Consider the following 22,740-nt stretch of genomic DNA (forward strand, 5'->3'; position numbering starts at 1 on the left):
TAGGTTGTACCAGCACGGGAGTCTGATGGCGTCGCACACCGCCAGTTTGCGCAGGCGTGGAAACCATGGTTGTTTCGCCCACATAGGAGCAACTAGGATGAGCGTCATCGATTCCCTGTGTATCTTGTTGACCACCTTACTCATCAGAGGGGTTGGTGGTAAAGCGTAGGCAAACATCCCTGACTAATTCATCGATAGAGCGTTCCCCTTGGAGCCTGGCTGGGGGAACCTGGATGCGAAGTCTGGGCACTTTGTTTTTTTCTGTGGCAAATAGGTCTAAAGTGGGGCAACCCCACTGAGAGAAGAGATCTTCTACGACTTCTTTGTGTAGTCACCAATTCGTGTTCCTCTGGGAGGGGATCTCTGCTCAGAGCGTCTGCTAGTGAATTGAGATCCCTGGAACATGTTGAGATGACAGGTAAATCTTCCATTTGAGTGCCCATTTCCAAATTTTCTGGGCAAGCTTGGACAGATTTGGCGAAAGAGAGCCCCCCTGTTTGTTTAAATAAAACATTGCTGTAATGCTGTCTGTTAGGATCTGCACTGACTGGTTGGATGGAGGTGTTCGAATGCCCGAAGCGCTCTGAGGACTGCCAGAAGTTCTAGCAGATTGATGTGACTCTGATCCACTGTGTGAGACCAGAGACCCTGAGCTGTGTGGTGAAGGTAGTGAGCACCCCCACCCTGCCAGGGAGGTGTCTGTTGTGACAAGGGCCTGTATTTCTGGATCATAAAAGAAAGGGTTTCCACTTTGAAAGATTCTCTCATGTCCACCAGCGAAGACTCTGTACTAGTGTTGGCGAAACGACCACTAGATCGTCTGACTGACCACTTGCATGAGACCACTGTTTCGCCAAGTGTTAGGGAGAATTCTCTGTAAAGGCTAATTTCCCAAACCTAGTGAGTCCCCCAGCAACTTTGCTGGATTTTTGGGGTTTATTTTTTTCTCCTGCTAAGAGTGAGACTCTTTTCTCCCACTCTTAAGCATGATTTGAGAATGTCTTTTGACTATGTAACGTGTTTTATGGGCTATGGGGTCTTTTACTCCATAGGGCTTCATGTGTTTTTTTGGTATGTGTGTTACACAGCACCCTTAGTGCAGTAACACAGGGGTGTCATAGTGACCCCCAAACATAGACTCCATACCCTGGGACTGACTACTGTCTCCCAGGGCATGTAAAGTCATCATTGGCTTTACTAGTCTTAAATTGTGAACAGAACCAGTACAAACCATCATATTGTGGAAGTACTGGTAGGGGTAATTCAATTGCCCCTGGGTCTGTTTTCCAAGGGGGCACTGTCCAGTCCCCCCTTGTCGAGTTTCTGGCTGGTGGCAGTGGATACCACACAAAATATTCCACAGGAATATTTCCTATGGGATTTTCCCATTCATTTAAAACACACCACTTTTTGGTGCAATGTTAAAGATACCGCTGGGTTATTTATTTAATATTTATTCCCCGGTTGGATCTTTTTGCCAGGACTCAGTTTTAAGATGGCGTTTGTGTTCGCCTCTGAAATTCTAACCCAAGTCGAGCCCTTTGTTCCACTTTTTGGCGGGCTTCTCCACAGAAGCCTCCAAATGGTGCCACTCTGTCTGGGGTCAACAGGATGTGTGGGAGGGGGATTAGGCACCCTGGACTGAGTTGCCTTGGCAACACAAGTCGCACTCTTGTGTGATTGGCCCAGTGGTGAGCCGCCCGGCTCACCACTTAGCATGTTCGAGTGACAGCTAGGCTGATGAATGAGGGGTTTGCTACATAAAAGCAGGCCTTTGGGGACTGCTACTTCAGAAGTCGAGACAGGACCTAAAGAATCCGAAGAGGGGAGAAGCTGAGCCATCTACAACGACAACACCACCGGTGGAGCCCTGCTGTACGAAACTCACCACTTTCCCGACGACAGAGGAGATCTTCTTCCAGGAGAGTCTTCTTCCCTTTGAGCTGGTGGGACCAACCAGTTCGCCTTTTTCGCCTTCCTGGATCGTCTCGTGGTCGAATCGCCCGTGCCAAGCACCCCAGCGGCCGGATAGCCACGCTTCACCACTACCACGAATAAAAGGGTAGTACCTTTTAATGGGGAAACTTCATGGCTGGTTTCTTCCCTGGCAGTGCAACGACCTCTAGCTTTCCTCCACGTCGAGATCTCCTCTTCCCCTGGACGAAGCCCCGACTTGCACCCGCTGCCAGGAACAACTTCCCCCCGCTGGAGCTTTCTCACCATTTCAGGTACTTTGTCCCGCCTGGTCTCCCTTGCAACAGACTGTCCAAGGTGTCCCGTAAATCCTTGACTCTCTATCCTGGGGTGACCTCGGACCTGCTAACATTACCTTTCTAACTTGATCCAACCTCTTTTGACTTTTCTGCAAAGACTGAGTGCATTTCCACTGTGTGATCTTGGGCACATTCCGCCTTGCTCTCTCCAAGAGTGGGCCTGGCCTATGACCTTTTTGCTCTACAGTAGACCCTGCCTTTCTTGACTTGCTGCGGCTTCTTAAAAGTGTTGGTACTGTGTGTTTTTCCTATTCTGCCTTTTCTCTCCCTTTTTAAACAAATGATTGGAGTGCCATCTACGGTTATGTGCTCACCTCTGTTTTGCTAAATAAGTGGAGTCTTAACCTAGACTTGTTGAATAATTAACTAGGGAGGTGTATATACTTATAGTGACTGTGTTTGAACTTGCTTGACATATTAGTGCCAGTTTATTTTTACAAGTGTTTTTAAATAAATAATTATATACTTTTTTTTTTTTACCAAAGCTCTGGTCAGTGTTTGCTTGTGCTACTGTATTTTTAGCCCCATTGTGTATACTCTATATACTGCCTAACTCTTCTTTAGAGAAGTCTGACTGCTCAGCCACAGCTACCAGGTAAATCGGGGTGGTGCAGACTGCTACCAATTAGGTTTACTGCTAACGCCTGTAGTCTTAAACTTTTTGCAGTGGTCCCTAAGGGAACTGCACAGGTTTCTGCCTAACACCAACCATTCCTGCATGGGTCGCAGGCGCGCGTGGGGAACCAGGTAAATGCAAGATGCCATCATGCCTAGCAAACACATCGCTTTGCGTATCCTTATTTGGCGACCGGCCTGATATTGAGGAATTTGCAGAAACAGATTTCGAATTCTCTCCTCTGATGGAAAGGCCAACCCCTCTTGGGTGTTTAGGACAGCTGCTAGGAACTGTTTTGAGGTGCTTGGCACCAGGCTTCATTTTTTCTCGTTGATTGAGAAGCCCAATTGGAAGAGGAGGTCGATAGTTCTTTGAATGTTTAGTCTGCAAATTACGGGGGTTTCCCCTGTGATGAGCCAGTCGTCCAGGTAAGGGTACACCGGTATTGCCTTCCTGCGTAGGTGCACAGCCACCACCGCCAGTACCTTGGTGAACACCCTTGGCGCTGAGGCTATTCCGAACTGGTAGTGCTGGCTGTCTATCTTGAAACGCAAGAATCTTCTGTGCGCTGGGAACATGCAAATATGAAAATAGGCATCTTTCATATCCAATGTTGCCATGTAATCCCCCTTTTTTAGTAGGGGGATTACCTCTTGGAGTGTAGTCATGCAGAATTTTTGTGCCTTGACATACTTGTTTGCAGGGCGGAAGTCTAATACTGGGCGCATTGCTAGATCTTTTTTTGGCACAAGGAAGTAGGTTGAATAAATACACTTGTTTACCTGGTTGCCCGGGACGAGTTCTATTGCGTCCTTTGCAAGTAGAATTGCTATATCCTCGAGGAGGATTTTCTGGTGCTCCAAGGAGTGTACCTTCTGTCTTGGAGGATGGTTGCGGGGGCGTTCTAGTAGCTCTATACAGTATCCCTCGGACACTGTGGACAGCACCCATCTGTCTGAAGTGATCCCTTCCCATGCGTGGGTGAAGGTGGAAATGCGCCCCCCCTACTGGGGATGCATGGGAAGGGACAGAGCGGAACGTCACTGTTTATTGGGTGGCGTGCCACCTCTACCGGGGCTGCCTCTACCCCTAGTGCGGCCCCTGAGCTGACCTCTGGGGAAACCTTGTGTACCCTGAGACTGGTTGTTGCCCCATGAGGTTCCTTGGTTCCGATAGTAATTGGAGCCTCTATGGGAGATATGGCTGCGAGAGCGACGAAAAGTTCTATTTCCCCTTTGACCTAGTGGTTTATTTATCAATCGTCCGAGAGATTTTAAGGTCTCGCATTCGTCCTTCGCTGTCTTTAATGCCTCTTCTACTGCTTTACCAAATGGGAGGTTGGGCTCTACCGGCATGTCTATGAGGGTAGCCTGGGTCTCAGTTTTAAACCCGGACTGTCTTAGCCAAGCATGGCGTTTTATCACTGTGCCCTCTGCTATTAATCTTTCTGCATTGTCTGCAGCATCAAACTTTGTTTTAAGTATTCATCCTGACATAGATCTACCATCAGATGCAATTTGGGCCAACTGTCCTTTTAGTGGTTCAGGTGCCGAGGCTATTAAAGCAGCTACTTGTTCCCACTGGTGGCAGTTATAGCTTGCTAACAGAGTGTTAGCGTTAGCAATGCGTGCCTGATATGCTGATGTGGATGCCACATTCCTTCCCAGAGCATAAATGCTCTTGCTCTCTTTATCGGGGGTGCTTCTGAAGAAGCTAGTGGTGTGCCCGCCCTCTTTCTAGTTGTTGTTCCTACCAAAGTGTCAGGTTTTAACTGACCCCTTATGTACAAGGGATCAGAGGGAGCAGCCCTAAATCATTTTTCTACTCGTGGATTAACCGCACGAGTAACATTAGGGGTCAACAGCGAGGGATCTATTCTGCGCTGGACTGATTTTAATATGGGGATAGCTTGGGCAATGGCTCTCTTGTCCCCTAATATTTCTTCTGCAAAGTCCCTATCTTCTTGGACACCCTGTGTGTCTATATGAAAATGTGCTGCAGCTTTGGCTAGTACCTCATTCAGTAATGGCTGATCATCAACCGGTGAGTCATTCACTGGGGGATCTTTCGGAATAGGGGAGTCAAGACTGTAGGCTTCTGCCTCATCTTCCTCTTCTTGGTCCTCATCGTCCCCATAGTAATCAACCCCTGTCTGGTCGTCCATTATCTGAGTTTCTTTGTCCTCACCCTCTGCTTCTGAATGGTAGGACTCAATCATTAAAGGGTCTGAAACAGATGGCTGCTCTGGAGTCTCAGAACAGAGCCTTTCAGTAGGGGGTTGAGAGTCCTTGGATCCTGAGGGGGCAGAGGTAGTTGGTGTATTTTGATAGCTCTGGAAATAGTTAGGGTCCTTTTTGTAGAAGTCCACAAAAAAGGACATTCTCCTCATTACCCTATCAATGTCCTCTGAGTTCCATTCCTTGGAACTGGGAATAATTCTTTCCTGCTGTGGTTCCCCATCCATGCCCATATCATGAGGAGTGGGAGGGACAATCTTTGGCTTTTTGACAGGGTCTGAGACCTTGGATTTCTCTAAAGATTTGTGTTTGTGTTTTTCCTTCTGAACTTGATGTTCTGAGGTCTTCTTATGTTGTTTTGCATTCTTCCCATGACTAGAGGAGTGTTCTCCTGAACCTTTAGGGTTTTCTGAGGGTTTCCGCGCCTGGTGCCGAGATTCGCAGGTGGTAGTACGAGATTCAAAATACTTGGGAGAAGGGCGTTGAATCTCAGGAGTAGACGTCGAACGTGCTACTTGAGGGTAGAGGTCGGATTCGTCTTCTGACGATCGGGCCTCAATGACTCTTGGTAGTGTGGCACCTTTACCAACCGTGGACAGTTGTTTGTCGTGAGAGGAACATGACCGGGAACGCCCAGAGGACATCGAATCAGTGGACCGCTCTCTAGGTGCCTTTTGTTGCCGATCGCTCGACATGCGTGTCGAATCTCGGCTGGGGCTAATGTGCTTGGTGGAAGTGATCTGTGTTGCGCTCTTGCCGCCGGGTGATGTCCCCATAACTGAACCGCCGTTCAGTCCTCCGGGGTCAGGGGCTAGCGCGTGGGTGTCTGAAGTCACCCTTATGCCCTGGCCGTCCGATAAGGCGGCGTTGCTGCCATCGCTGAAGGATCCCATGGCGTTCATGGCCTCTAGTTGCCTGGCGTAGTGGGCCCAGCTCTTCGTCGAGCGGTCCTGGAGTGTTTTGGGCTTGAAGAGCTTACAGGCTCTACAGGTAGCCTCGGGATGGTCTTGTGAGAGACACAAGTTACACGTATTGCGTTTTTGTCTACCCAGGGAAACTTCCTGTTACACTTCAGGTAGAATTTAAAGAGAGTACTCTCCATATGTCACTAATTGGCAGCGGGCGGGTATATGTAGGAAACAAGTGCATGACCACCCCCAACTCTCTCTACTTGAACAGGGCCGAGGCCAGAGGCGTCTATCATAGACGTCGATTTCCGGCGTAGTGTGGGAGAAACGGGGACATTTTGTAATCATAATTGATCATCGGCAAATCCAAGGGAACACTGCGATATGCTTCCGACAAGCATGGTGGAAAAAACAATCTGAGGGTCCTACACGCTTGAGGGATAATGGGTACAGCGGACGTCACACTAGGCATAGTATTACTGGCACGCTCTAGTTCGACGCCCATTTTCGAGTTTCGAAAAACAAACTAATACTCTGCAGCTTCCACTAGATGTCGGCCATTAAGGATATGGCTGGAGTGGACCTTCCATTAGATCCACTCACAGTGCCATTAGGCAATGAAGACCCTGAGGGCATATAACAACCTGATCAGTAAGAATGCAAAACTAGTAACACATCTCTTGGTAGCAGCTAGTCATGCTGACCCACAATTGGAAAGCTTCTTCTTCCCCGGATATGGTGGGTAAGGATATGGTCCAAATTATCCACAGATACAATTGATGCCGCCAATAGGGGTGAGATGCCAAAATATTTGGAAACCTGGTACCCTTTTATTAATTTTGTACAAAAGAATGACTTCCCGATTGTGCATCATAAGGCCCAAGACATGCGTTTGTTTACATTGAGATGACCCCCTCCTTCCTCGTCCCCTGCTGCAACATGTTGAGGCAAAGCCCTGAAATTGTGACCTGCCCCCCCCCCTTTTTCCTCTTTGCTTTATTATAGTATCATTGTTTTTCTGTTATAAATTAGTTTTTTCGATTTTTAAACCAATGGATCATACAGTAATGCATTTATGACATGTATATATCTATATGTTCTTGTCGATCAAAGAATTCGTTATTTACCTGTAACTCCTGTTCTCCAGCATGGGTTTTACATGGATTCACATGCTCATGAATATTCCCCATCATGCTGGGAATCCTTGTTAAACATTAAAGCACTTTGGCTTTAAAAGGTAAAACAGCAGACACTTTGGGTCATACCACCCCAACCAATGACACTCATCCTCCTAAATTCCACCCCTGGTGGACAGCTTCAGAGCTGGATGCGCATGTAGATTGGCAGGAGGAACCAAGAAGAGCCAGAGACGGAAAGAAGGGAGAGGTCACATGTGATCTCAAGCCAAGGGACCTTATCTCTCCAGCCCTGAAATCCCTACACTGGCTCCCAGTGGCTACAAGAGCCTCTGCATCATCCACAAGCCTTTCTGGGGCAGGGGCCCGCATACATCAAACTCTCATCCTAAAAACCTTCCTTACCGAGCCCTTCGCTCAGTTACCTCCAACTCTCTAAGTGTAAAATGCTACAGCAGGCAGAGAGTGGAGGGTGTGGGGGAGGGATAGAGCTCTCTCCTCTGCAGGTGCCTCCTGCTGGAATGGTCTCCCTGCCCCTCCCAAACTTGAACCGGACCACCTGAAGTTCTGGAAGCAAGACCTTCCTTTTATCCTCTGCTTTCTCTGTCTCTGTGTGATGCTTGAAATGCATCAGAGGGACAGGGCCTCCGAATCCTTGTCCTTTATTGCTTTATCATGTATGTTCTGTCTTGTTTTCCTCGCAGGAGTTCATGTGGGACTCCCGACAGTGCAGCTCTTCCTCTTTCTGGTTTGGTGAACAGACCCTTGGGATACCCTTATGGCACCCATGGGTGGGAGTACGACTCTGTACTCCTAGTGTATGTTTTTAGGCACCTGTGGGTGGCCCACAGAGCAGGGTACGCGCTGGTGGCAGCTCCGTGCTGAATTCACAAGTGCCCTGTGCATCCTCCATTTTGGGATGCCCAGGCCCTGTCATTGGAATCAGTGGATTCCTGATAGGAAACAAGATGGCCCCTGTGGCCTCTTGCTTTCTATCGCCAGTTACCTTACTTTCCCCGAAGTCCTGGGAAGCCCCAACTCTATCCCTTCCCCCTGACTGGCTGTTAGGTGGAAGTTCCATATATGGTGGTGTGGGGAAGTTCAGGCCAGACTGGCTGGAGCCTTCCCAATGACTATGATGTGGGTACGCCCGTGGGGTGGAACCTGGGTGAATGGAGTGTGTGACGAATACGCTTTCCGTGTTATGGGTGTCTAGTATCTGGTGTGTGATACAATGACTGAGACAGCCCTGCCCGAAACTGGTATGAATGCAGTGTGTAGTGCTGAATGGCAGAGTGCTTGTCCGAATCCACATCCCGTGTCATGAGTGTCTGGATGGAGAAGAATGGCCTGAATGCACTGTGAGCCGATTGGCTAACTGACTGCCTGAATGCCCTTCTGAATGATTGGTTGCCAGAGTGTGACCCAGCAGCATGAATGGGAGATAAACAATATACCTGCGGGCCTCTCACTGCTAGAAATCGTTCAGAAGCTTAAGTCAAAACTGATGCTTAACTTTGAAGCCCACTGGAAGAAGAAGAACTGCTGCCGCTGTCCTTCACTAATCTGAAAGCTGTTGTTGAACTGATCCAAGAGAGGACCTGGCTAGGAGACCTCTTCCCGAGCTACGAGGGACCATCCTCCACCAGCTGACCTTTGCTAAATCTCCCTGGACGCCAGACCCTCGAAAGGCTGCCGACCAGAGACGGGGAACGCCCCGGAATCACGAAGAGAAGCTCCCGTACATTGAAGTCCATCACCGTCGACGACCGCCGTCGCCGACCGGAGCCGCAGTGCTCCTTTGCCCAAGAACATTGAAACAAGGGCTCCCCCTTGCTCATCCTTGTCGATCGCTTTTATCCTGCCGGAGAAAGTCAAGGCTGCCGATGACCGAGGAGAATCCGCCGGTGGGTTTCCCGCCACCCGAAGACCACAGAGACGCTGACGACTCGACACCTTTGCTGGGCTAAAGTTCTTCATTGACTCCTTGCGGCAACAAACACTCATCGTTGAGGTGCACCGCATGCCTCAGTTTGTAGGACGTTTTTGACCGATCGTCAACAAGCACCGCAAGAACCGAAGCTGCTGCCGAAACGACAGTGTTCACCCTTTTTCCTTGTGGAATCTCGACGATCTGTGGCTCCTGACTTAAAGGGAGTCGCTCAAGAAGTATCTGCCGACGACCCGACTTCGAACTCTGCTATTCCAGGTACCTTGGGGGTGTAGAACTATTTAGAAGGAAATAAGACTCTTGCGAACAATATATGGACTGGGTTTGTACAATATATCTTCATTTACTGGTTGCCCAGGAGGGGAGATCCTCATACAGAACTGTGCCTGGTGATAGAGACTCAGTCATCTGCCAATTGTTCTAACCGACTGCTTTCCTTCTATGTCTATTGTTGGTTCCCTTTATTAATTGATCCGTGTGACATTTGACCAAAGTACAGTTGATGCATTTTAATGAAATCTGATAGTAATTGTGGTACCACGTAGAATTGTGTACATTTGCCATTGTAGATTAACTGAGCACTAATACAGTGTGTGGACATTCCTTTGTGGGTGCTTGGGGACTACACTGTACTTATGAAACAGCCTGCATCACCTCCTGAGAGCTTAAGCATTGATTACTCGTCCACAATACCAAATAGAGAATCTTGGCTGGGGTGCTCTGTGCCTCTACTCTGCCATATAGAGAGCAGGAGTACAGATCCTCCTCTCTCCCCCTCATTATTACGATTACACAGCAGTACACAGACAACCACAAGAGGTGGCAAGGCTCACAGAAGCAAAATACTTTACCCCTGGAACAAACTGAACTCATGTTGCGAAGCACTGCTTGGCCAATCCAGTACTCTTCCTGGAATCCCTGTCGACACAATAGAAGCTTGAGAAGGTGCGAGTAGATTTCCACATAGTGCCCTGCAGATGTCGAGCAGGGGAACACCAGAAGGAAACGATGTAGTCGCTGCAATGACTCTGGTGGAATAGGCTCTCAGCCAGCCTGGTAGCGGTCTGTAGGCCAGATGATGGCAACCCGTAATACAGCTAGAGAGGCAGCTGCAGATGGAAGCCTTAGAAAGGGCCTTCCCATGTCCCATAGGTCCAAAACTGACACAAAGCTCAGAATTCTTTTGAAATTCTTTTGTGCGTGCCACATAGAACTTCAAAGCATGTGCAACGTCCAGCGAATGCAAAGATATTTCAGCAGGTGAAAAAGGGTTTGCAAAGAAATCTGGTAGAACCAAATGCTTGTTTAGATGAAAGTCCAACAGGTCCTTTGGCATGAAGGAAGGATGGATAAACAGAACTACCATAGCTGAATGGAATGACAAATATGGAGGCTTACAGGAGAGAGCCTGCATTTCCCCAATCCCGCCTGACCGAGGTGAAAGCCACCAGGATGGCGATCTTCCACGACAAAAACTTCAAAGAGGCCCGATGCATAGGTTCAAACGGAGGCCCCATCAATTTAGACAGTACCACATTTAGCTACCACGCAGGGGCAGGAGCCTTCACTGGAGGGAATGTTCTGAAGAGGCCCTTGAGGAACTCCTTAACAAGCCTGTGCGACCACAGGGAGAGCTTGCCTTGAGCCCGGGTGCACCTTGATGGATGCATGAGCAAGGCCAGACTTGGCAAGCGAGGGCAAGTAAGGTAGAAGCTGCGGTGCCATAACACGCAGTGGAGAAATCTTCTGCGACTGGCACCACACTGTAAAGCGGTTCCACTAGTGTTTGTAGCAGGCTAGTGTAGAAGGGGGCCCTGGCCAAAATGCTTTTGAATTCTAAAGGCAGCAAGTAGTGCCCAAATTTTGGTGCAGGATTGACCCTCCCTTCTCTGGAGAGCAGGTCCGGAAGGGGAAGCAGTTTGATGGCTGGGGCCACCGAAAGATGCAGATGGTCAGAGTACCAGATCTACCTGGGCCACGCTGGTGCAATGAGGATCATTTTACAGTGGCAAAGTCTGAGTGTGTGGATCATTCGAAGCAACAGAGGGATTGGAGGAAATGTGGACAGGAAAAGGCCCTACCAAGGGAATGAGAAGATGTCCCCCAGACTCCTTGGCTGAGGATACTTGCTGGCAAGCTTCTGACACTTGGTGTTAACCGCTGATTCAAAGAGGTCGATTTCAGCGAGACTGCACTCATTGAGGCAAAACACTTGTGCTTGCTGGAGCTCCCATTCGTGGCAGCACCAGAGCTTTCTGCTGAGAGTCTGCAGATGGTTCTGAACACCTGCCAGGTGAAATGCAACGAGAGACATCAATTGAGCAACAGCCCAGTGCAATAGATTCTGCGCCTCCCAAGAAAGAATGAGGGAGCGTGACCCGCTCCTCTTCCGGACGTAAAACATGGTAGTAGTTTTGTCCGTGAAGACCCGCACCAACTTCCCCTGGAGCTGAGGCTAAGAAGACCTGACAGCCCAAAAAACTGCCCGCAGTTTTGACATTGATGCGCAAATCCTTTTGTTCCGGGAGCCAGAGGCCTCTTGCGTATGCATGTCCTGTTTGGGCTCCCCAACCCTCTAGAGAGGCGTCGGTTGTGACAGTGGCCTGATACGCAGGCATCTGAAAGGGAGCACCCTATGAGAGATGCGGGAGAATTGTCCACAACTGAAGGGCCCGACAGAATGCTGATTGATGGCGATCTTGTCGTTCCACATGGCGGTCACTCGCTGCCATGCAGGAACTCAAAGAGGTCTCATTTGTAGCCTGCAATGGGGAACCAGCTGGATGCAGGAGGACATCATCCCCTGCCATGTGACCATCCAGAATTTCTAGGACTTGTGGAATTTGTTGAGGCGTCACAAGTCTAGAATGGGTCTCCACCCTCCTGCCTTCTTTTGCACTAGAAAATATCTGGAGTGCACTCTGGAGCAGCTGATGGACCGGCTCCATTACCCATTTGAACATGGCTTGAACCTCCTTTAGCAACTGCGCTACATGCTAGTCTTGTCTGGGGATGTGAGGAATGTGAGGGCATTTGTCCTGGAATGCCAGAGAGTGGCCCTTTTGAAGGATATCGAGCACCCATTTTTGTTTGTGGAGAAGTTGCGCCACTGGTTGGCGCACTGGTTGATAAATTGTGATAACCGGCCTTCTTGTCTTCTGGGACTTATACCCAACTTATACCAAAGCTCTCTGTCGTACCTTGAGAGAATGGGTGTTAGGGCGCTGATTTTATTTAGACTTGTCAGTCGCATTTGACAGCATAGACCACCCCGCCCTGGTCTTGCGTCTGTCTTCAGTGGGTCTGTCAGGCCAGGTGCTTGTATGGTTTTCTGCCTTTTTGGCTGGTTGCTCAGTCTGTTTATTCTTCTCTCTGTTCAAAGCCAGCCACCCTGTCTTGCTGGGTACCTCAAGGCTCTGCTCCCAACGTGTTCAACATTTATATTCAGCCACTTCTCTGATTTATCCTCTCCCATGGCTTCATGTGCTATTCCTATGCAGACAAAACGCAGATTATACTCCGTCTGGATCTCTCCTGACCGGACACAGCTGCTCGTCTTAGGGGTTGCCTTGAGGAGGTGGGTGGGCGGATGGATGGCAGAACTGGCTAAAGTTGAACGGTGAGAAGACTGAGGTACTGGTTGTTGGCTCCTCATACCACCTGTCCTTCTGGACTGCTGATTGTTGGCCTTCTATTCTTGGTCCTTTCCCCTCTCCTGGAACTTCGGTGAAGGATTTGAGGATACAAATATCAGCCTCACTGTCGATGCGTGATCGGGTGTCCTTCATCTGCCAAACGGCCACTTTAAGCTTAAAATCATTCATATAGCTTTACACTTTATCCCCTCCAAATGTCATGCTCCTGTGGTAGCTTCTATTGTTCAAAGTGGTATCGATTACTGTAATGCATTATCTGGCTCAACATGCCTATCTTTTTCGTTGCCTGCAGCTGTTGCAGAATTCAGCGGCCAGAGCCATACTGCAACCTCCTTTTGGCACACACGTCATCACTTCTCCGTCAGCTACACTGGCGTCCTGTTGAGAAGCGTGCGCTGTTTAAGTCCCTGTGCATCGTTCATAAAGCTTTTTATTAACTTGGAGCGGAATATCTTCAAATCAAGTTTTTCCCTTATGTTCCTCTCAGAGCTCTTCGTTCTCAATTGTCTTTGATGATTCAAATACCTTGGGTAAGACTCTGTCATATTGGTGGCCGGACTTTCTCTGTGGCGGCAGCAAAAGGCAAGGAATGTGCTACCTCAGCCCTTGCAGGCTACCATTATCCATCTATCCTTTCGTCATGCTCTGAAGACCCTCCTATTTAAAATTCACGCTGCTGTTCCTCTAGGCTCATGCCTGTTAAATGACCGCCATGATGCCTTCGGGTGAACGTGCGCTTTATACATTTCATTAACATAACAAACATAACAGAATTACTAAGGTGTTGGCTGCCTTGATGGTAGACGGCACTGTCGTGATGATACAGTTCCCAGTTGCATCCAGCTTATTACCCTTGTGATCCGGAGGAACCATAGAAGAGCAAGGGGATTTAGAGGACCTCTTCAAGCCGCAACAGAAACCACTGAGTCCAGTGATGGTTGAGATCTGAGGCACTATAGACCTGTGTCTGGGACCTAGTATTTTTTTCCTCCAAACGATCCCTTTTTGCCAGGACCGTACCCGGGGTCCTCATGACCAACAGGTCATCCTCCCAATGTCATCCAGATGGGAAACTGACAATAGTCCTCTTAAAGGACTCCCGCTGCTCAAAAAGGAAATCTTCCCTTTTCTTCTCCTCAGGGATGAGGTTGAACAGCTTTGCTGCCCATGAGATCACAGAATGGAATGAACCAATCTCATCTGGCGGAGAATTCCTGGAGGGTACCTCGACATCAGGAAGCTTGCCATCTGCAGGAACTTAGTCATCAAACTCACCAGTTGCCTGTGTATCCTGGCTCCTGACAGTATCTTATAAGTGTCTGTCTGTGCTGCCGCTTCCACCACAGGAGGAGGTGCAACCGGTAACTGCAATGGGGTAGCCGGGGTTAGATGAGACTGTAAGCCGGGCTCTTTGATGGAATAGGTATGGGTGCAGCTGGTAGACGCTGCTGGATTTCTAACACCAGTGTGTGCAGTCGTCGTCAAAATGTTCACGGACATGTCCCTTGGCGCTGGAGGAGCCCCTGCTGTTTCCTGAAGTGAAGGGCTAAGAGGAAGAGATGGCAGGTGAGATGGTTGAGCCCCTTGCCTAGGCACTGCCAAAATGGGGTCAGGCTCCACCTGGCCACCCATCTGGTCAGAGTAAAAACCCTCCACCAGTTCTTCCTCAGAAGGACTGTAAGAGTGAGTTGCTGCAACTGGGAATGACCCCCTGTGAGGATCGGAGGGAGGGTGAAGAGTGGCACAGCTTTGGTGGGTCTAGGGAGAAAATCGAGCGCTGGAGTTCTATCTCTCTCCAAATCTGAGCCCCTAGGAAAGGATCCCATCAACGGGCCCCGTGGAGCAGGTAATGGTGCTGTTGTCGATGGGGTCATTGTCAGATTCAGCAACAGGCCTAGGCGGCAAGGCCACTCTGAGGGTGGGAATCGTCTTTGTGGAACCGGTGACTGTAGTGGACGAGCCCGTCAACGGGATTGAAGTTTGACGGACAACCAGTCTTCGTGGACCAAGTCGTCAATGGGGTAGTAGTCGATGGGTTAAACGACATGGCAGATGAGGTCGCCGACGTGGGTCTGTGATGACAACAAAGTTGTCAATGGTGAAGTCGCTGAAGGGTCCACTGTTGGGCGTGTCTACGAGGTCGCCACTTGGATCAGCAATTTCCTCACAGAACGAACCTGGACACGCAAGGGCAAACAGCCCATCGACGGCGACTACGAAAACCAGTGCTTCTCAGACCTGATTTCCGCAGTTAGTCGACGAAGAAATCAGAGCATGAGAAGACTTTGCCTTTTTTGGTGTCTTCCCCCGGGAGGTGTCCTCCAAGGATCTCTACCTCTTTTTGTCAGAGGGAGCACGCTCTTTGTGCCTGCTGACCATGTAAGAGGCATGACTGCGCACAGAGGACGAGTCAGAGGCCTTTTCTTCCTCAATCCAAGCCACTAACCTCCTATGGCGGTCCTTCAGAGTCTTGGAGGAGAAGGCCTGGCATATGGAACATCCATCAGCATCGTGGACAGGATTGTAAGCAGTAGATGAACTTGAGGTGCCGCCCTTCGATAAAGGTATTTTTCAGGCCGTCATATTCGCAGGCCTTGAAGAGGCTTCTTCACGTGGCATCCACCATGGTGTGAAGAAGGCCCAAGGCTGGGCATGTGGCCGCCCACATCAACAAATCAGACGATGGAAGGATCACATCCGGCAACAGGTCTCTACCGCTGGTAGTCACAACGTGACTGAAGAAGAAAAAACGAGAAGATTTCTCACAAAAATAATCAAAAGTTATCAGTATTTCGAGGAGCGAGCCACGAGGACTCCAAACACAAAAACCTGTATTAAAAATCTGAAGATGGTCCCCGGGGGAGGACTTAGGAGATTGAGTGTCATTGGTTGGGGCAGTAGGACCCAAAGTGCCAGCAATAGGCTATAGAAGCATCAAGCAGTTTTAGGTTTAAAGCGAAACTGCTTTATTTTTTACCGATGATTGCCAGCCTGACAACAGGGAATATTCACGAGTATGTGAATCCATGTATGTGACCCCATGCTGGAGAACATTCTAATTATTACTTTTTGATGTATCCACTGTTCATTGATATTCAAAGCAAATATGACTACAAAAAAGAAAGAAAAAATGGCAACCAGATCTTTTGCTTGGGGAGCAAGACCTCTAGTGATGCTTCTTCTCTTTCTGGTTAACTTCATGTAAGTTGGAATAACCTCGATGGCCGTCCTACCTTGAGCAGCGTTCTACCCCAGTCTGCTCTGAAGACGGGGCCTTTCTCGTAAGCTGGCTCAGAAACAGGACATTTGGATCAAGTGAGTATACCCCACTAGTGGAGGAAGGTGCACAGTCTAGCAGCCCGCACCTGAAAGGATTTACCATGTGGAGGAAGGCATGGTATCAATAGTAGACACACAATAGATGCAAGTTTCAAAAACCTTTATTTTGTAGTTTACTGGGGTTGGTGGAATTCCTAACTGGTCCTAACTCCAAAATGGAAGTAGTCTCGACCATTAGATAAACAAACTAGTACAAGTAAGTCTAGTCAAAATAAAAAGGACTTTACTAAAAAACCTATCCTTGCCCTCCTTCTCAAATGCCAAATGTGTAAAGGGAATACAAAAAGAGTGTCTTAAAAGAAATGTCAGAATGTCTTCAGTAACAACTCCCTTACCCACGGTCAGAAGCACAGGGTCTCAAGAGTTCCTTAATAGGGCTAGGTGGATGGCACAGTCCTATCGGTCTTGCACACTCTGGCTTGCTGATACAGATCAACAGTTCAGGCTTGGGCTCCAAGCCTTTAACAATCTAATCAATTCTTTAGGCTTCGTCCGTCTTACCACAAATACACAGTTCTGGTCCTGGCTTTCACTTTGCCACAATTCGACACAGGCATCCCTCTGCCGCGATCGGGCTGGTCTCTCTCTTTGTGGGGGTCCTCTTCCCTATGTTCTGTGCGTCACACTTCTCACTGTCGCAAAGACTGTAGTTTCACCTTTGCTTTCTTGGCACCATTTCAAAGTTAATGTGCAACACAAATGTTTGTTACTTGTAGCCTTTACTCCTGCCCTCTTGTCATCTTTCAAAGTTCACATGTAACACCAATGCCTCTTGGTACTTGTAGTTTTACTCTTACCATCTTTCAATGTTCATATCCTTTTTACTTTTACCCTCTTGGCGGTTTTCAAAGTTCAACAGATTGCTTTTCTCGCGATCAACTCTAATTCGGGATTGTAGTTTCTTTCTTGCCTTTGTTTCCCGCGTTTCATAAGTCAGAACATTTTCACAGAGACTTTTGAATGCGCGATTCCCCTTCGCAGGACCACTCTGTTACTTTGTATACTTTTCTCATCATTCGTTCATTGTTCTATTCAATAGGCGTTTTAATCGGCAAACGCGCTACCTTCAACTCTTGCTACATGCTCTCTTTCGCTTTAACACAAACCAGACTTTTTGCTCTTGATAACTCACTGGTCGTATTAATTAGGCTTCTGCCTTCAATGTTGTTTGCATGGTAGTCAACGCCGTTACCAATGCCTCCTCCGCTCCTCCACAACTGTCTTTCACCCGGGAGGGTAGCAGGATACTTGGAAGCACTTTGAAGGTTTCCCTGTTCTGCTCATTCATTTTCAGTCGTGGAACGCTTACGGCTGCCCAAAAGGATGTAAATCTCTCCTGGCTTTCTCTTGTTCTCCGTAGCAGCCGATCAGCCCCTTGGCCTTCCAACTACCATAGCCTGGTTCGCATCAGCTCGGCTCTGAAAGAGCTGTTCCTTCTCGTACCCAGCCTCGCTCAGAGTGTACCTGTGCATGCCACCTTTTAACCTTACAGGGAGGGTTAACAAGTGGCAGGTCTATGTGATTTGGATTATATGCCTTACTCGGCCTGACCTCATTAGAGGGACAGAGCCATTGAAAGTCAGTAGGGGTAATCCTCCTGACCTCATTGCTCATCTTCCTCAGCTCAGTAGTTTGGTCAATGTGAAGTGGGGAGGAATTATGGGAGTTGTAGTTTCCCAAATTCCCAAAAAATAAGCAGGGATAGGGGTTAGATGGCTTAGGGAAAAAGGGGGATACCATGTCTCACCATCAGGTGCTTTACCCCCACTCTCTGAGGACCCCCTACCCAGGTGATCCTCCCTCGCTTGTCCACACCCAGGGTCAGGAACCCAAAGCGATAGCCTTTCCCTGGCCCGGGATCACTGGGGACGCCCTCTGGTTTTTCACATATGCATGGCTTGCCATGAGCCACAGTCTTCAGTATGATGCTCCTCCCCAGGGAGTAAAAACAGCCCCATCGGGGGGTCAATGAATGCCATCTGCTTCGAGCAGTCCCTTCAGGGCTTGAAACCCACCTTTGGTTTTGCAGCGACCCAGTAAAATTTTGAAAAACGCTAATGGTGTTCCTGAGCAGTACCGAGTGTGAGGTCATGCAGTACCAATGCCACTGGATTGGAGCCAAGCTGCGTCAGTGCTGCATGAACACCTCTGGTGGCTCAATGTTTCCCACCGTAGCTGCTGCTGGTAGTTCTATATCCAAGATGAGATTATGTTTGAGTAAGGGGTACATTATAAAGCCTATTCTACAGAGCATAGGGCATAGCTAATCAGACCAGTCCCAGCAATAATCTCAACATTACATTGATATTACTCAAGGTTTGGATAATGTTAATAAACTATAAAACATTTAGTAATAGCAGAAACCAAACACACCTGGGGCAGAGGCTGTGTAAATAATATGTAAAACACATTAGAAAAGCGGTGATGTGATAGGATTTAAAAAAAGGTCTCCAAAAAGAATATTTCTATATTATGTGCACAGTAACAATACCTGGACTGCAGAAATTGAAACTTCAATCTGGTTGAGTGTATGGAGTTTCTTTTTCATGCTGGATAAAATTGCAGAGCGAGATGGAGGATTAACAGACATTGACTGCTGTCTACTGATGAGGAGATCTTCATGTTGCCACTATAATAAGAAAAAGAAAATCCTATTTCTGCATGTCATTTCAAAAGCATTTACAGTAAATATGAACCAATTAAAAGATGAATTAAAAAATTAAAACAACTAATTACTTACCTTTGGTAATGTTCTTTCTGATGGCTATTCGACCCATGGATTCCTCATCTTAGATGTATTGTGCAGCAGCAGCTCAACCGCAGAAACTTTTAACACTCCTTTTTGGGGTCTCTCTTTGGAATAAATTCCCATAGAGGATAGAGATGAAAGGAGGCAGGAGGAATACTTCGAGGCACTTAACCTCCCCAGACTGACAAAAGCAAATAGGAACTGTCTTGAAATACCCATAGACACAAAAGAGATATTAGAGGTCATCCGGGGACTGAAACATGGTAAGAACCCAGGCCCCGATGGCACGACAGCAGCTTTTTATAAACAAATAGTTTCCTATATAAATCCAGTCCTGAAAGACCTGTACAACTCCTTTCAAGACGATCATCCACTGGTGAATGTCATGTCGGAAGCTCATGTATCTCTTATACCTAAGACAGGCAAAGACGCAGCCATCTGTGCCTCAGACAGGCCTATTTCCCCAACGAAACCTAGATATAAAAATATGTAAGAAAATCTTGACAAATATTAAATATTTTCATGCAGGGGGCTCATAGATCCTGATCAATCGGGCTTATTAGGGAACACAGCGACAAATGAAAACAGATGAATCATCAGTTTAATAGATAAGGCTAACAGAAGAAAACAACCAGCATTGCTATTGACTCTCGATGCTGAGAAAGCAATCAATAGTGTAGACTGGACCTTTCTAGAGAAAATGCTTACCACAATTGGAATGGGCCCATGCATGAAAACTATGATTATGGACAACTATCAGGCCCCTATAGACAGGATAAATGTGAACCGTAATTATACAGATTCACTGAAACTACAATGAAGTACTAGGCAGTGGTGCACCCTAACCCTATTTGCTCTGGTTATGAAAACCATTATGGAACCGTTGGCTGACTAAATAAGGGAAAACTAGGTAACCGATCAAAATAGGAGACAGTACATACAATTAGTTAATGCACAGACAATATTATACGTTCAGTTGACAGATCCAGAAAGATCTAATGCAATAATGAGAGAACTATAACTGTTTGGTAATGCATTGGGATTACAAAAAAACAGCAATCTGAAATTCTAAGAATCTCAATCCCAGATATCCCAAAAGAGCGATTACAGAGCTCCAGTGCCCTCCCGGTGGGCAAAATGTTTGGTTAGATGCTTATTTATTTAATTTATAAAGTGCACAAACAGCCCAGAGGCATCCAGGTACTGTTACAGTGATCAGTTACATGCATTCAGTCGTATCGAGTTATGCAAGCAGTGCAGATTACAGGTGTATATCATATACATTCAGTACAACTTGTTGGAAAGGCGGGTAACCTTGCATATATATATCTTGCGCTAAGATCATCGCGTATCTGGCCTAGTCGAACAGCCGGGCTTTGAGGGCTTTACGGCATGCCCAATAGGATGGTTTGGCTCTCGAGGTGGGAGTCAGGGAGTTCAACTGGTTGGTTGCAATGTAAGTGAAACTAGCGCCTCCAGTTTTGGCACGTCTGACTTTGGGTTGCAAAAGTCGATGGGCATAAGGGGTTCTCGTAGGTCTGGATGAGTGGGCTCTTGCAATCTTCTGGAGAGATGAGGGGGCCGTGTTAGAGGGGCACTTGTGGGTGATGGTCAGCCTTTTGAATATGACACGCTCCCTGATGGGCAGCCAGTGGACTGCTCACCTGGCTGTGGAGATGTGTTCCCTTTTCAGAGAGGTTGAGAGCTGATTGGAGCGCATTATTTTGAATGACTTGGAACTTCTGAATATTTTTAGAAGAGGTGCCATCGAACAGGACGTTGCAATAGTCCACCCTAGAACTGATGAGGGCCCGAGCGATGGAGAGGCAATATTCAGTGGACAGAAAAGGTTTGGAGGAGTTCAGTAGTTTAGTCCCATAGGCTGCAGAGGCGGCAATGGCGTGAAAGTGAGAGGGTGGCGTCCAGGCACACCCCCAAGGTCTTTACTGAAGACGAACAGGGACTCGGATGTTAATATCGAAGGCTGCATATTGGTCATTAAGATTTTTCTAGTAGAGCAGGGGCCCTACCAGCAGGATTTTTGTCTTATCCCCATTTAGGCAGAAGCGATTTGCTGCCATCCAGGCCTGAATGTTGGAATATGCAACATTGAGGGTCTTCTACATAGTTGAGAATTACTATCACCCCAAGGATAACAGATATTCAACAGGCAAACTATCCTATTGTATTTTAGAATATTGAAGCGTACCTAGATAGATGGAAATACCTTTTAGCTTCTGGCTGGGTAGTGTGACGAATCCCAAAATGTTGTCACTTCTCCCCGAGGGGGAGCCCCTTCCCATGAGGCAACAGAGGTGAGGCTGCCACCCGATAGTTCCCCTGGGAGAGGAACTCAGGGGAGGATCTCATGTTGAGAGATTCCCCTCTGGGGACAAGGGAAAACATCTCAGGAGAACGCAGTATGAAAACCCTCCACCCTGCACACCTTCCTATCTGATAAAATCCAACTCCATATCCCATACTTCCATGAATGTTTGTAAGTCTGAAGACTTAACTACTGAGACGAGGAAGAGCAGGAACTACTTTTGGGAAACAACCTTAAAAAGTACTGGGATGAGGAGGCGGTGAGGAACAAGGAAGAGTAATGAGGAGAACTTGAATGAACTATCTAGTCTTCCATGTCCGCCTGTGATAAAAATTAAAGAAGGACTTAGCATTTTGTCGAGCGGGCTGTCAAGCCCTCCCTGGAGGAACTGCAAGCACAGGAGTTGTCCGGCGTGGAGAACAGGAGAGGCTGCTGACCGAGAAGCTAATGGGCAGGTGACAGCTTACCTACCCGTTACGCTATGGAAGAGTCAACCAGAAAGAACAAAAAGCAGAATTCCAGGAGTGCAATGCAGTGGGACTGTGTGGTCAAGTGAAGACGCACATTCTGCAAGGACTCAATTGTTGCAGAGCTGCCGCAGCACAACGAACAATGGGATATGCCACAAGAAACCTGACGCAGAAATCAGAAGAGACCGAGACCGACCGGAGCACACCAGCAACAACCCTAAAAGGTACAGGGTTGGTGGGCGTACATCATTTGTGGGAGACTCTGGTGATAAATCTGATGTCATCAATCGTTTCCCAGAGGTAGCCTCTTCGCATGTGGCCAGAGGACGGCAGCCGCTACCTGATCCTGGCCGTGGGGGCTGCTATATGAGCGAGGATCACATGGGTGGATGCGACCCTCAAGGGAATGGCCCAGCATCATCGGATGAAAACACATATCCCCCCTTTCCCTTTTAAGGATATCCCCTCAATTCTTCATGCCGTTACGGCATACTGTGGTAGACCCCTTTAATCAACCATAAAACCTGCTAACAACATCTTTCAGTATTCTGGGAATTAAGCACCAAAAACTGCCTATTTCCACCTGTATGGAAACACTTGGACGAGGAAGATGAGCGGAGCGATGAAGATCAAGGAAGCAGAGAAGCCCAGGACACACTCTAGTGGTTGCGAGTGTATGATAGTTGCCAGGACATTTAAAACTCCAAACCAGCATGAAGCAGAGATACGCTGTTGGAAGGAGCCTCATCCTCTCGTTTCCGACCGAGTGACTGCTGAGCCGCAGAAACCGTGGACCCGGAAGGCTTGGTAAATCGGCCCAGGAAGGACTGCAGAAGCAGGTTTGCCGTGCTGGGACCGAAGCGGGAAGCAAAGTCTTCCTGATTGCCAAGGGAAACGTAAAGCAGTTCCACCGCTGCGCGAATACAGAGAGGGGCTCAACAGTAGAACAGGAGCCACAAAGGATGTGGAAGCTGCTAGGTGAAACCGGTGAGCCCGTGGAGACCGGATGCCAGAAAGCTGCTTCACGTTTACCACAAGAGGATAGAGGAGAGCCACGAAAAGCCGGTGAGTCCTAGGAA

The 22,740-nt window shown here is 48.0% G+C and overlaps 1 protein-coding gene across 1 annotated transcript in view; it reads right to left on the bottom strand.

Annotated features, from left to right (window-relative positions):
- SMG1 (SMG1 nonsense mediated mRNA decay associated PI3K related kinase) overlaps nucleotides 1–22,740 on the bottom strand; it is a 2,768,248-nt gene that overhangs the window by 514,969 nt on the left and 2,230,539 nt on the right. Inside the window, exon 55 of the mRNA XM_069647131.1 lies at nucleotides 18,608–18,745. Coding sequence (XP_069503232.1) covers nucleotides 18,608–18,745 — 138 coding nt within the window. The remainder of the gene's footprint in view (nucleotides 1–18,607; nucleotides 18,746–22,740) is intronic.

Source organism: Ambystoma mexicanum, chromosome 2q (assembly GCF_040938575.1).
Source record: "Ambystoma mexicanum isolate Mex_15411 chromosome 2q, UKY_AmexF1_1, whole genome shotgun sequence".
Classification (NCBI taxonomy): Eukaryota; Metazoa; Chordata; class Amphibia; order Caudata; family Ambystomatidae; genus Ambystoma; species Ambystoma mexicanum.